General features: G+C 40.2%; 1 protein-coding gene across 1 annotated transcript; it reads right to left on the bottom strand.

The window, feature by feature from the left end:
• Nucleotides 1–89: 89 nt before the first annotated feature.
• LOC131878466 (proton myo-inositol cotransporter-like) lies at nt 90–3495 on the bottom strand. Its single transcript, XM_059224446.1, has 7 exons — nt 3145–3495; nt 2878–3058; nt 1730–2020; nt 1317–1667; nt 1022–1250; nt 675–928; nt 90–603 (listed from the first exon to the last, which is right to left on the bottom strand). The coding sequence occupies exons 1-7, from the start codon at nt 3331–3333 to the stop codon at nt 413–415; spliced, it is 1686 nt and encodes a 561-aa protein (XP_059080429.1). The 5' UTR covers nt 3334–3495; the 3' UTR covers nt 90–412.
• Nucleotides 3496–12995: the final 9500 nt, after the last annotated feature.

Consider the following 12995-nt stretch of genomic DNA (forward strand, 5'->3'; position numbering starts at 1 on the left):
AGTTCCATGTACTCTGCAGTGCTTGGGATCGATTGTGGAGAGGCTGGGCGAGAACGTAGAGAGATATAAGTTGGCAAACACTTGGCTAGTTACTTTTTGTTTCATTTTTATTACAGGATCAGATCATAATTTAATACATTGAAGAGGAGGCTCCGAGCGGGTGGAAGAGGTGATTTTTTACCTTATCACAGAATCTTTAAATACAGGTAAATCTACCGAAAAGCTCTCATAAGAAGTTTGAGAAAGAACTACGCAAGGAGACATTGCAATAGAAAAAGCCAAAATGCCAATATGCTAGCCAATGTTTAAAAAGCGGCATTTTATGTTATAGTCAGATCTTTTCTCCTTCACATTGTATGTTGTACGTGGATGTTGTTGTTGCAACATTTGATCGTGATTACGCTATTTTCCTTCATGGCGAACCATTAGCATTGAATGGGTTTCCATCTAATTTGGAATAACGAAGTCCTTTACTCTCTGGAGAATCAAACAAACTGGAAGTCTCTTCTAACGATCGGTCTTTTGTCTCCGGTAGGGTTATGTAAAATGTGAGTAATCCAACTAAGGACACGACTCCATAAAAGAGAAATGTATAAGATTGACCTGCAGCAAAAAATAGATCTAAATCAATTAATACATTATGTCTGGGTTTAAAATGAGTCAAAAGTACGTGCCTATGAGACTAATCATGGATAGAAAAGTCATGGAAACGAAAAGATTGCTGCCCCAGTTGACCGACGTAGCAATCCCACTACACGTCGACCGGGCCCATGTGGGATAGATCTCTGTGTTTATGGTCCAAGGCAAAGGCCCCAAACCCGGTGCAAAGAACAACAAGTAAAGGCACATGATGAATACTGCCAAGCCGGCATAACCACTTGGACAGGCCTCCATAATCCAGGAGGATGTGTCGGATAGACAAGATGAGCTGCAAAGATAGCACGTTTGTTTTTGATAATAAACACAATAAAAATCAGCCTTTGGTCTCAAATTCGATGGTGCATCAAATTATGAATAGTACCTGTTGGAGGCAATGCAAATTCCTTGGTTACTCTGAACATCTAAACAGAAGCCACAAGCAAGGTTCAAACACTCTCCACAAGAACGGGCTTGTTCACAAGGTAACGTCGAAGTTGGAGAATAATTCTGCGCCATAGGTGTGTGATTATTCATCAGGAAAAACGTGCCACTCAACAAAAACAGACTCAAGGCCACACCTCCCAATGAAAATAGAAGCAAAGGTCGGCGTCCTAGGGAAGGGAAAAACATAATATTGATCTTTCTCGTTTCATTGGAACTTATCTCTCCTCAATTACCGCGACTGTCGACGAAATATAAACCGGCAAAGCAACAAACCATATTAATCAGAGCTGTCACCGAAGCCAGCCAGATGGCTGTGCTTTCATTTTCCACACCTGCCATTTGAATAATGGTGGCACTGTAGTACATAACGGTGTTAATGCCACAGAGCTGCTGAAAAATCTGGAGCAAGCATCCCACAATCAGAGCCTTCCGTATGCTGCCCACGGCCATGACATCGGATATGGAGATTTGACGCTGATTTTCGTCTTGCGAGGCGGCAATTTTCATCTCTTCAAGCTCTACCTGAACATTATCGAAGGAGTTCCTGATCCGAGTCAAAACCACCAAAGCTTCTTCAAGACGGCCTGAAAAAACCATGCACGTATAGCATGAGCCGCTTTCTGCTCTCATTGGTTCATTTCAGTACCTTTCTCCACCAGATATCGAGGCGATTCTGGCATGGGAAGGAACCCGAAGAATTGGATCACAGCGGGAATGGCACCGAGGCCAAACATATAACGCCATCCCTCTTTGGAATCCGAGAAGACTCCGCAAACCACACTCGCCACGAATTGACCACCCGTGATGAACAATTGGTTGAGTAGAACCAAGCGGCCTCGTTGTTTGGGTGGACTCGCCTCGGAAATGTACAACGGCACGCCCATGCTCGCAAAGCCAATGCCAATACCAACCACCAATCGGCCCAAGAGCAAAGTGACTGCAGGAAATATGCATTGTATTACCGATGTTTCATTCCTTGCTTGTTCTTTAGTCTTTCAGTCTTAAGTAATCATTCATTTCAATTTCACATCTGGCACAGGCATATTCTTAAACAACATCCAATCAAAAGAAGACCTAATAAGAAAGGGCATTGCCCAATGTTTATGACGAATGGTCGAATGCACTGTATATGTGTCTTTTCGGTACATCATGTTTCTCTCTATAAGTTGTTTCAATTTAATCCCGGGTGTAAGGTAATATTCCGGTGTATTTTGGAGGAAAAAGTCAAATGATCATAAAAATAGTTATGCATTGTCTAGTGACACATTGGGGTTCAAATAACCACTGTAACAAAGATCCCTTTTCATTTAATCTGAGTAAGAATGATATTCATGCTATATACAAGACTCTTTAGCAATTTTTGAAAATAGATTATCAAAATATAGATTGAAAAATGATTTTGCCTTTTTCTGATGCCTTGTACAAACCTGCACATTGCTCTTATTTAAAGAGGTCCATGGTTGTAATAGGCTTTGTCAATTCCATTAACGTGGCCATCTCCTCGTTTAGGAAGCAAAATAGCATGAATTGTAAGCGACAAACCAAAAAAGGTCTCCCAGAAAATACAAACTTCGTCACAATGTCCTTTCCTATTTTATTTTTTTCCCCGTTAAATGATATGGAACGTTGCCGAAAAGAAGTAATTCTTGTGATAAAATATGTTTCATATAAATGCCTTACAGTACAGCCAATGATCGTATTCCAAATCCCTCTAACCCTATGTGAATGAATAAAAGACACGTACTTATTCCTTTATAACACTTGTAAAAGTGAGTTATCTAACAAAAAACATACCTGGACCGCTGGCCAAGCCCATAAAGAACGTCCCAATCGTGAACGCCACACTTGCCGCAAAGATTGTGGCTTTGCGGCCATATTGATCCGCGATCCGGGCTCCCAACAGAGAAAAAATCAAGGCTGAACCAATTGTTCCCGACACGATGAGTTCATGCCAGAAGTTGGACAATTGAAAGTCCTAGAAAGACGGATTGAAGTCGGCAATAACGTCCTGCACTACATATATATATTTATTCATTTATGATATTAATGCGCATATCTCACTTTTCGTACGAGCATCATGGCTCCGGACACCACGCCGGTGTCATAACCGAATATGAATCCGCCAATGGCGCTCAGGAATGACAAGATATACAACAATTTGGGACTCCCGGAAGATCCTCCCTTCACTTGACCAGGTTCCAGAATGGTTCTTTGAAACACGGACTCATCCTCACTTTCGTCAGGATTCATGGCGCATGTCAAGGAGGTCCAACAACTGAATAGGAAGTTCTGAGGACAGTATTACAGAGAGCAGACTATCGGCTCATGAGATGCCAAAAGCACTCTGTAAAAGACGCTCTAAATGTTTTGAAAGAATATATTTGCTGCACATGTGAACAGCTGCATGTCTATCTGCAATCCACATCCACATCGTAGGCTCAGGTTGAGACTGACATAGGCCTAAATGAGGGATCTTCGGTTCTGTAGCTGTTACAGGAAATGTGTGTGATGTTTGACTTCGGTAAAAACCACGTTAAAGCATTATTCATGATCGTTGGTCAAGTAATGATTTCAAATGGAAAGAAAATATGCAAGAATCAGTTGTTTTCTAATATAATTCAGAGTTTCTCTACCCTTTTTTTAAGACACACTTAACGTATACTGTACTTGCTCCACATGGAGGTTTGGTGTTTTTGGCAGTTTTGTTGCGTTAGGGTCTTTCATCACGGTCAAAGAAAGGACCTCAATTTTTTTCATTTATGGTAAGATTTCCGTCGTTGTCGGATATATTATATGGTCGCCCCCAGAAGATATATTGAGACATCATAAAAACTTGGTATTCTTGGAACAAGACAGTGAAGAGGACGACTTTTCAAATGAGCCATTTTCAATGTAATTTTTGTTTCAAAATTCTTCTTATCATTTTCTTAAGATACTGTATAAACCAGTTCAGGGTCTTAGATATTTTCAAAGAAACCCACCCAATATAATTGTATGATCAGGGACTAATTGTTTTATTTCATCCTAATTTCAAATTGTTCTGATATTCATGAAAATATTAATTCAAGGAATTATGCTCTTGTGTGCCTGACAATATCGATGGTTTCATAAGTCAAAGAAGGTAACAACTGCTTCTTATACTTCAGAATTTTTACTTTTGAAATTTTTGTTATTTCTTCTTCTGTTTCCTTTTGAGTTTGGCCTTTTTCTCGCGTTTATCAACCTTTTTATCAGTTTTGCACCTGCAGTCTGAGACTCAATTGATCTCTCTTACTAACAATTGGAGTGTTGCTAACAATAAGTCTTTTAATAATTGAAATTGTTTTTTGTCTAGAAATATAATCTTATTCAACCTTTCTTACTGCGTATTGATTTCGCGCTTCTCAAATGAGCATGTAGAGTAGGCCTTGGGCTAGTCAGCTGATTTAGTTTATCTTGATTTGGCAAGGCCATTCCCAAGGTCTATAATGGTCTTACAGTTGGCAGGCTCCACAACGAAGGCGTCCAAGGCAAGGCTTTCAGGTGGTTAAGAAGTTTTATTCGGTCGGGGAAGTAAAAGCTAAGGCCGAATGACACACATACACTTAATGTCAAGTCGAGTGTTCCTCAAGGATCCATATTAGGTCCTCTGCATTCTGTTATCTTTATTGCTCCACCTCAAAGCTTAGCAGGAACGCCAGTCAATACCTCTTGCAACGCTAATAATAATGATTAAGATCCCAGTAGTCTAGTGGAGGTCCTAAATCGAAGTTTTAGTTGTCATGTGTCTGTGTGGCAGAAGACTGTGTCGAGTTTTCTCTTGCGTCAAGGTACCCTGGAACCGAAAAATGTAGGACAGAGTTTACTTGTCTTTGTCAAAATTGTAGAACCATTTGTATTTCTCAACTTCAGATCGGAGAAGCTGGATAAGAATCTCAACCTAGATGCGAACATGTAGGAATGTAACATCCTCAAATTGCCAAACGTCGTCGCTTCCGGAGCTTCAGTCAAACAAAAAGGGGAAATCGTGAGATTTACAGCTCTGACTGTAAAAAAAAGTTAAACACCTGATTGATCAATTCATCTTTTACGCTGATAGTTTGAACGAATGCATTCTTGAAGCTTTAACCTAAAAATTCCAAGTCATATGATTGAACCAAAATCGCTGCAAGTCAGCCGTTTACCTTGAACACATTAACTCCTCTTCACTACCCATTGTATACACAGTAAACAGCCGCTCTTAATACTTGTATTATACATCTCTTATCAAATTTGCACTTGGCAAGCCTTCTCTTATCATTCAATGGTGTAGCCAATCAAATCCAAATCATTGCCATTAGCTATCCTTCATTAAACGCTTTTCAAGCTCATTCACCCCCAATCTCTTTCTCGTGGGGCATCCTAACCCTAATCGATAAGCGCCTCCAAGATAATGCAAAATGAGGGTTCTGTGTCTGAATTCAAATCCTGTCTCCTTTCTAAAGACTGAAAAGCCGGAAGTGGCCAGAACCAAAAAAGTGCCAACCAGTAGGAACGAGACCGGGGATTAGAAGCCGGGCCAAAACGAGAGAGGAAACACAGCAACTCCGCTCTCTTTCTCGCTCTCCCTCTTCTTACTTCTCTCATGGCTTCAGTGTGTTCCTTTTTACCCTGGAAACAGCTGCCAGGGAAAGCAAGCAACTTGGAACCGTACAGAATGCGATAGTTGACGTTCCATGTCTTCAGAGCTGCCGGTTGTGGGTGGAAATTGGAAAGATAACGAATGGCCGATTTCCCGACCTGTTAGTGCTTGAACAATCCTATTGAGAGTGCTTCCGAACGGCGATTTACACCAACTCATAACCTGGGCGTTCCTCGTTCATTCTAGTTCATTAAGCGACGGTAAGCAAACGGCAATTGGGTGCGAAAAGTGAAATCCGGAGGCAAACAGTATGACTTGGGCAAGAGCAAGAGCAATTGGAATTGTTATTGATGATTTACTTGCATTCTCATGCAGTCATTTTCTTCTCATCTATCTTGATTACGTCTTCCTTCCTTCAAGTATTTGTTCATCTAAGGTCGATAGGGTCACAAAAGATTATGAATGTGAAGTGAAATTGTTTCCACAACGACGGCCGGCCGATTGTTACCAAAATCAACAAGGACTTTCATATGAAAAATGCACTCACTGAAGGGCTAAAACCAACGACTAACTAAGTATTTCATGAATGGAACCCCACCAACCGTTCATGTTTCCGCCAGGAATGATCCGAAATAACGATCTCAAATTCTGGCTAGCTCTTTTCAACCGAGATCAACGGAGCATGAGGTCGTTTCACTTTTGAAATCATGATGGCTACATTTTGACTTTTCTTTCAAGGATGTCGTTCCGAAAGGGCGAAAAGACGTGTTCTGTCACTCTCCTACTAGCTATGTTTTTGAGATTGAACTTATTGTGTGATACGAGATCTGGCACTAACGATTTGAAGCACAGGCCTTCATTCCCCACAACTTATTTTATGGAAGGTGAACACTTGAAATAAATTCAACCATAATTGGACTTGAATGGATTTCTTTTGCAACATTCAGCCGATCATGAAGCCATCAAAATTCCATTTATACCCGCCAACGAGAATACTAAAAGAGTTGAAGCAAAACATTTATAACCTAAATTCGAAGAATCTCATGAGAACCAGTTGAACAAGGTTAGTTTTCCTTGACCAATTAAGCCTAATGGCAACCGCTAATACCTCAGCATAGATTATTAGAGATTGAGAGCAATTATCCAGAACCATTGAGCAAACCACCACTGACTGAGCTTGAACTCAGACTCGAACTAGAGGTTCTCGTTTTCACTCACCTACTCCATTGAACAGACTGGGGTAATTAACCAATGCCCTACTAAACTTTGCATAGTCGAGAGTAATATATCCAGTAGTTCACGTGATTTCGCGGGGAAGCCCTTTGACAGATTCTCTGGCCCCGTTAGTTGGTTAGCTGGTTGGTTGGTTGGTTGGTTGGTTGGTTGGTTGGTTGGCTGTCAGTGGTTGTCTGAACCCGTCTGAAGCAAATCATTCTGGCGTATCTTCAGCCCACGGGGCGACCGCGTAACTACTGTACTACCAAGTTCTGAGGGTGGCGCCGTTGCTCCCAACTTTTTGGCGTCATTGTGTAGTACTGTAGAAGTGCACTGGCTAGGACCGGGATCCTCCTCCACCATTGGCGGGTTGATGATGGAATGAGGTAAGCGCCGGAATTTGGGAATTTGACTTGTAATTCTAGATGAAATCGCTGAACACAGATGGCACCACTTATTATTGGTAACTTGTCTAGAGATCTTGGTTCAATTAAAGGCCTTAATTAGGAGATTTTTAAGTAGGGACATAACCACAATATCAAAGCTTTACAATCGACAAAGGTCAAGCCCATGGGATATGAAGAGAACCTAATACGACATGGTGTGGAAAGAGTGTTGAAGCAGTACTGCTTGCATTGGATAGAACTCACTAATTTGATTGTATCGTGGGCAGAGCTTCACTGGTTGTCTAAGGAGAGCACGTATAATGCGCTATTCCTAATCATTACTTCAGAACATGACCAATATTAAATATTTGATGTGTTTCTTTATGAGGTGTCAATAGACACCACTTATCAAAATTTTACGTGTCCCTATCGTGTTGTGCAGGATATGAAAGATCAACTGCATTGAGGTTACTCGCATTGGGAGCACCAGATAATTTGATTGCTCATAAAAACTTTGCATGAGTAGTAAGTTTCTAGGAACAAACCACGCCCAACATAGGACGTTTCTGAACTAAAGCCAATACCCTAATAGTAAAGCTGTCTAACCATAGGAAGATTGAATGCCAGGAAGCATTAATGATGTACAATACAATGAATTGTAAATCGAAATCAAATATATCATGGAAGATCTCGGTAACCATAGTAAATATTACTATTCCAGACTAAGCTTCTCACGGTATCTTGTGTATGTGTATTTCAACTTTTGAACGTCTAGAAATGTGGAAAGTATTATGTCGAAAGTCATTCATGTCTCAATGGAATTTGCTTAACAATGCCGCAAATAACTCGTCTGTGATTCGAGACTCATTTTAGGTTCAAGGCCCATTCTACTACTCTGCGTGTTGTTTGACAAAATATCAATCGAAACAACACAAGTATGAAAAGAATAATTATCTGTCCCCAGCACATTTTCTTTTACTTCGTATTATCATTCCTTTTCTTCTGTTCCCTTGAGATCTCTTTTTGAAATTCCAAAACTTGATAGAATCGGGAAATTATCTTTATAGAGATTGTTGACAGTGTTTGTTTCCAGGGGCAGTAAACTTTTTGACCATGTCCTTCGGCAAACGCAGTTCAATGGGACACTGGCATTTTAACATGTGCTAAAGGGGAACTTTTATCTCACCTTGATGACCTTAAATATGAAATGTGATGGCAAAGAGCAATTGAAAAATCGTTTATACGAGTGTTCTGAGGATTAGTGCCTTGTAGCAGTTGGGAAAAGCTGTTTGTCATTCATGGTCATCTTTTCTGGCGCAAGATTCATTTTGGTCGTCGTCTGGATAACACTTGTAAAAACTTTAGGTTTATGAAATGAATCCCACTGTGAATTCCTCAAATTCAAATGAGAGGGTAGAAATTGAAGTCGAATGCGATAACGAGAGCGCACAGATAATGATAATCCTTTGGAATAGTGCTTTGTCTTGAATGTTTCTTGGAAATGATCTTATCATTAAGCTTGGACAAAACAAAATTGACAAAAATGCACTTTGCAATGCAACATCAAGTGTAGTGTTGCTGCAGGCAACTCCAGGCAACAGGTGGGGAACATTTCCAGATTGTTTTAAAAAGTTATAATTAAGAAATCAATCGAAGCAAAACGCGGCAAAAACCTTAACTTGGAGGCAGACTAGGGAAAAATAGTCTTGTTTCTTCGTTTTTACAATAGTCAAGAACACAGAGGAAAGTGAACAATGCAAATCCGACTTTGTTATAAAAAGTGTGCTCCTCTTGTCGTTGAGACATCAGTACTTCAACCCTCGAATTCCGCCATAGTGAATCTTGTAGTGAGACAAGATTGGTAGATTTAAACTGACGAGATCCCAACTCAAATGATCGCAATGGCATGGCTGTAGACAAATACAAACACGCATGCCAGCAGAAATTTGCATTTTTCCCCTCACTACTTTCCTCCAGCCGCGGAAAGAGCCTCATAAAAGCTTCCTGTCTGATTGTTGTCGACTTCGAGAATCCGCTCCAATTTAAGTCCATCCACGGAAAAAAGCTCTGGTATACAACCACCGTGCTCTCCACGTTGCGAGGATCATAGAATAGGCAAAGAAACAACCTACGAGAACTACTCTCTCCAGAGTGGTTATGGCCGTGCTTAGGCGTTCAGGTTACAACAATTTGTCCAACTTCCCGAGAGCTGTTTCCCCCGTGTCTCTCCCGCTTCTGAAGCTCATGAATGATGGCAGTGGTAGTTAGAGGGCACGATGAAGAGAAGTGAAAAGTCAAAAAAAGATATTTGAGGGCAGTCTGAATACATATTTGTTCACAACGGATTAAAATGTTATCATCTATCTCTTCAGTTCGAATCCCCTTTCCAGCCTTACATCACATCCAGACAGAGAACCAATCTTATACAAGCTTTTGGTGTTGGTTTTTGGAACTGTACATTCACTCGTAGGGCGTGAGATTCATTCAAGGACGCCCTTTTTTTGGTAAACAAGTTTAAAGACACTAGAAGGTTTTCGATCATGGAAGTTCGTGTACCAATTGCCCACAAAGCTCATTCTCCAGGTCAGTAATTTTAAGTTTCAAACTTGCATTACTAGTCATCAATGCCAAACATGTATTTTTGTCAAGATTGGACCACAAACAATGAGAAATATTTTCGAAGCTCAAAACTGCATTTCCAAGGTTTGGAGGTGGCAAGATTTGACGCTTCTCTTCTAGATGCTCTCTATTCGTGTTGCTCGTATCCGTTGTCATTGGGTTCAGGAAGGAGAAGAAGCTCAGGTTCGATTTGAAGATCGAGCCATTCTCCCGGAAACTCATCATGATCCATTGCATGACGATCTTCGTCAGCTTGGCAATCCTGATTGTTGCTCCAGTTTCATAAAGAAAAAACACTCTTGAACAGCTGAGCAATTGAAATAGGATTACACTTCAACGCTCTTTGTACATAACGAGAACGAGTGAGTGAAAGATTAGTGATTCAAATGGCGTTTGAGTTGACGTGCTCGATTTCTCTGCAGCTGTTTCCTCTCTCTCACTCACCGTTCTGTGTAACTTGTTAGTACCACGTACCAGTAGCCATCGCCATCATCAGTACCAACATCAGCAACAGCAACAACAACAACTCGGTTGGGCTTGACTAGTCGTGGACCAGCCATCACATCACCATCCTCAGTTTGTGTTCCCTAGGAGTGCCTTGTCAATGGCCAAATAAAGCTCAAACCAAGAGCCATAACAATTATTACCCCGATCAGCGTCTTTGTGTTCATCTCGGTGCATGCTTGTGTCCACAATGCTGTGGCTGTTGTTGTTGTTGTTGCTCGCATTTTCATTCCGTCTGCTTCGCTAGGAAGATAGACATGTCGGAAATACTACTACGTAAGTACTCATAAGTCATCATAGAGCGAGTGCATGAACGTCGTTTGATTTGTTGAAGCTCCTCTCTCTCTCTCTGTGTGGTAAAAGTGGGATTGAACAAGTGAGACAGACCACAGTGAGTCTGAGATTCGCTACTCATCAGAGTGGTGTTGTGCATGACATGGCATGAATTGGAACGGACTCCTATAGAGAAACTCCAATGGCCAACTTCGATGGAGATTCTGTGTAAACTTGGTGAATATTGTGCGGATTGATTGAGGCAAGAACAACATGGAACAGATTATTCCCTTTCATGGTAAGGTTGCTCTCATGTTGTGACAGATTCTCAAAGACAGGCAGACCAGCAAACAAAGAATGGTTCTCATGATACTTCTTTGAATTGTCAAAGAGATATGAAGTAGTCACTGTAGACTGCTGTCGAGTGATATGTCGCATTGACACTGCTTATTTTGAAGAGAGTTTTAACAAAGGCATGGAATGTCTCGCTTTAGAGCTATTCTACCCCTTGGGATCTATGAGAAATTCCTATTGAATGGCAAGAGACAGTGCCTAGACTTGTTGGTTATTATTCATCTTCATTCAGGTACTACTTTAATAGAGAGAAAACACTGGAACATGCTCATATACTCTATTTATTCTTTTTAAGGACCATTCTACAAGCACTTCAGTGTCAAACAGAGAGAGAGATTCGTAAATCTTTATTTTGTTCATGAGCCATAAAATGTTGTAAAAGTTTATTTGTGCAAATATGAAGCAAATCTTATGACCAGATAGCAAGGAAACTGAGTCCAATCTGTAGTTTATTTATATGAAAAGAGGTTTCAAAATCAGAGAGAAGCTCCTCAGAGATGAATTTATTGTCATCTATCTCTTGAGAAAGTTCGAAATGTCTAAGGTTGATTTTTCAAAGTTATTGAATGTGGTGTCCTTTTAGGTATATGGATACCACCATATTTAGAAGTGAAGAAACGCACAGGTTATAGATTATTTTTGATGAATAACATTTGAATTTATTTAAATATTGCCACAGCCATTCAATACTTACACGAATTATCTCATTTGATATATAATTATTTGACCTCGGAAAAGAAGTTGCCTTTTTAGCCGAAATAATTTTTAGATAGTTGAAAGAAGCGAAAACAGTTGAGTAAACACGAAAAAAAATATGTCAAAACTTGAAAACAAAGTTGCAAAAATGTCAAAATAAAAATGTTCTAAAATTTACATTTTACTATTTAAGAAGTAAAAATACCTAGCTACAGATTAGATTCAACGTCATCAAGCACTTGACCAATGCAAACATCAGCAATTTTGAAACGGATCTGTTTTCCCCATTCATTCACTAATATCAAATCATCATCTTTTTTTGAGGAAGTCAACTTCAAAAGAGCATTCAATCCTTGAATATACACAAAAGATGGAGGTTACCATCTCTAAAAGTGCTATATTCGCTTGTAACAAAATAAGCTTTGAAAATGTGCCTCAGGTGAACTCTGTGATGTCTCTGGTTTTTTGCTCATCGAAAGGCAGTTATGACCAAAAGACCGACTTGCACAAAGATCACTCAATGCTTTGAAATGAAGAATTGCAATGAAAAAAAAACATTAATAACTATGTGCAGATTTTCCTCCCCAGCAACCGATAAAAATTAAGAGACACTTGTAAATCAATTTCAAGAATAGTAGAACGGCACTTATGTCATTTAATTTTAGTCGAAAGTCTCGCAAAAAGACGTTCAATATTTTTCCACATTTCAGCTTCCGAGCGAACAAGCCGTTCAATCTTAAGCAGAACGTTTCAAATTTGTTCATAGGATGCAAGAACCACACAAGAATATCAGAGATGAACAATGAACATGATTTAAGACAGATTTACTTTTTGTATTTCCGACCTTGTACTTATATGAGCCCACTTCAAATGAAGTCAACCAGAATTGGGCACGTTTTCGAAGGCATGCAGAGACGTTTTTGCTCACTAGGCTGAACAATGTATTCACCAAAATCTCGACTGGCTTCATTAACAAGATGGATGAAATTTTGCTCTTCTTGTCGCAAAAAAGGGGAACCGAGGTTACAAAGGCTTCATGGAGTTACTCTCGTCAAGTGGTAAAACAAAAAAACATTGGATTTTGCCCTCCCCGGAGTTTGTTTTTCTCGTGTTGTTTGGGGTCTCACTTTCACGGAGCAAAGAATCATTGCTGGCTTCTAAGCGAGCATCCAGAAAGAACAACCGCCGACCCACTTATGAAGAGGCGTTTTACATGGGGCTTTCTCTCTGTTCAAGAAGGCCGAGAAAAGGCCTCGCAAGCGGGT

Source organism: Tigriopus californicus, chromosome 3 (genome assembly GCF_007210705.1).
Source record: "Tigriopus californicus strain San Diego chromosome 3, Tcal_SD_v2.1, whole genome shotgun sequence".
Classification (NCBI taxonomy): Eukaryota; Metazoa; Arthropoda; class Copepoda; order Harpacticoida; family Harpacticidae; genus Tigriopus; species Tigriopus californicus.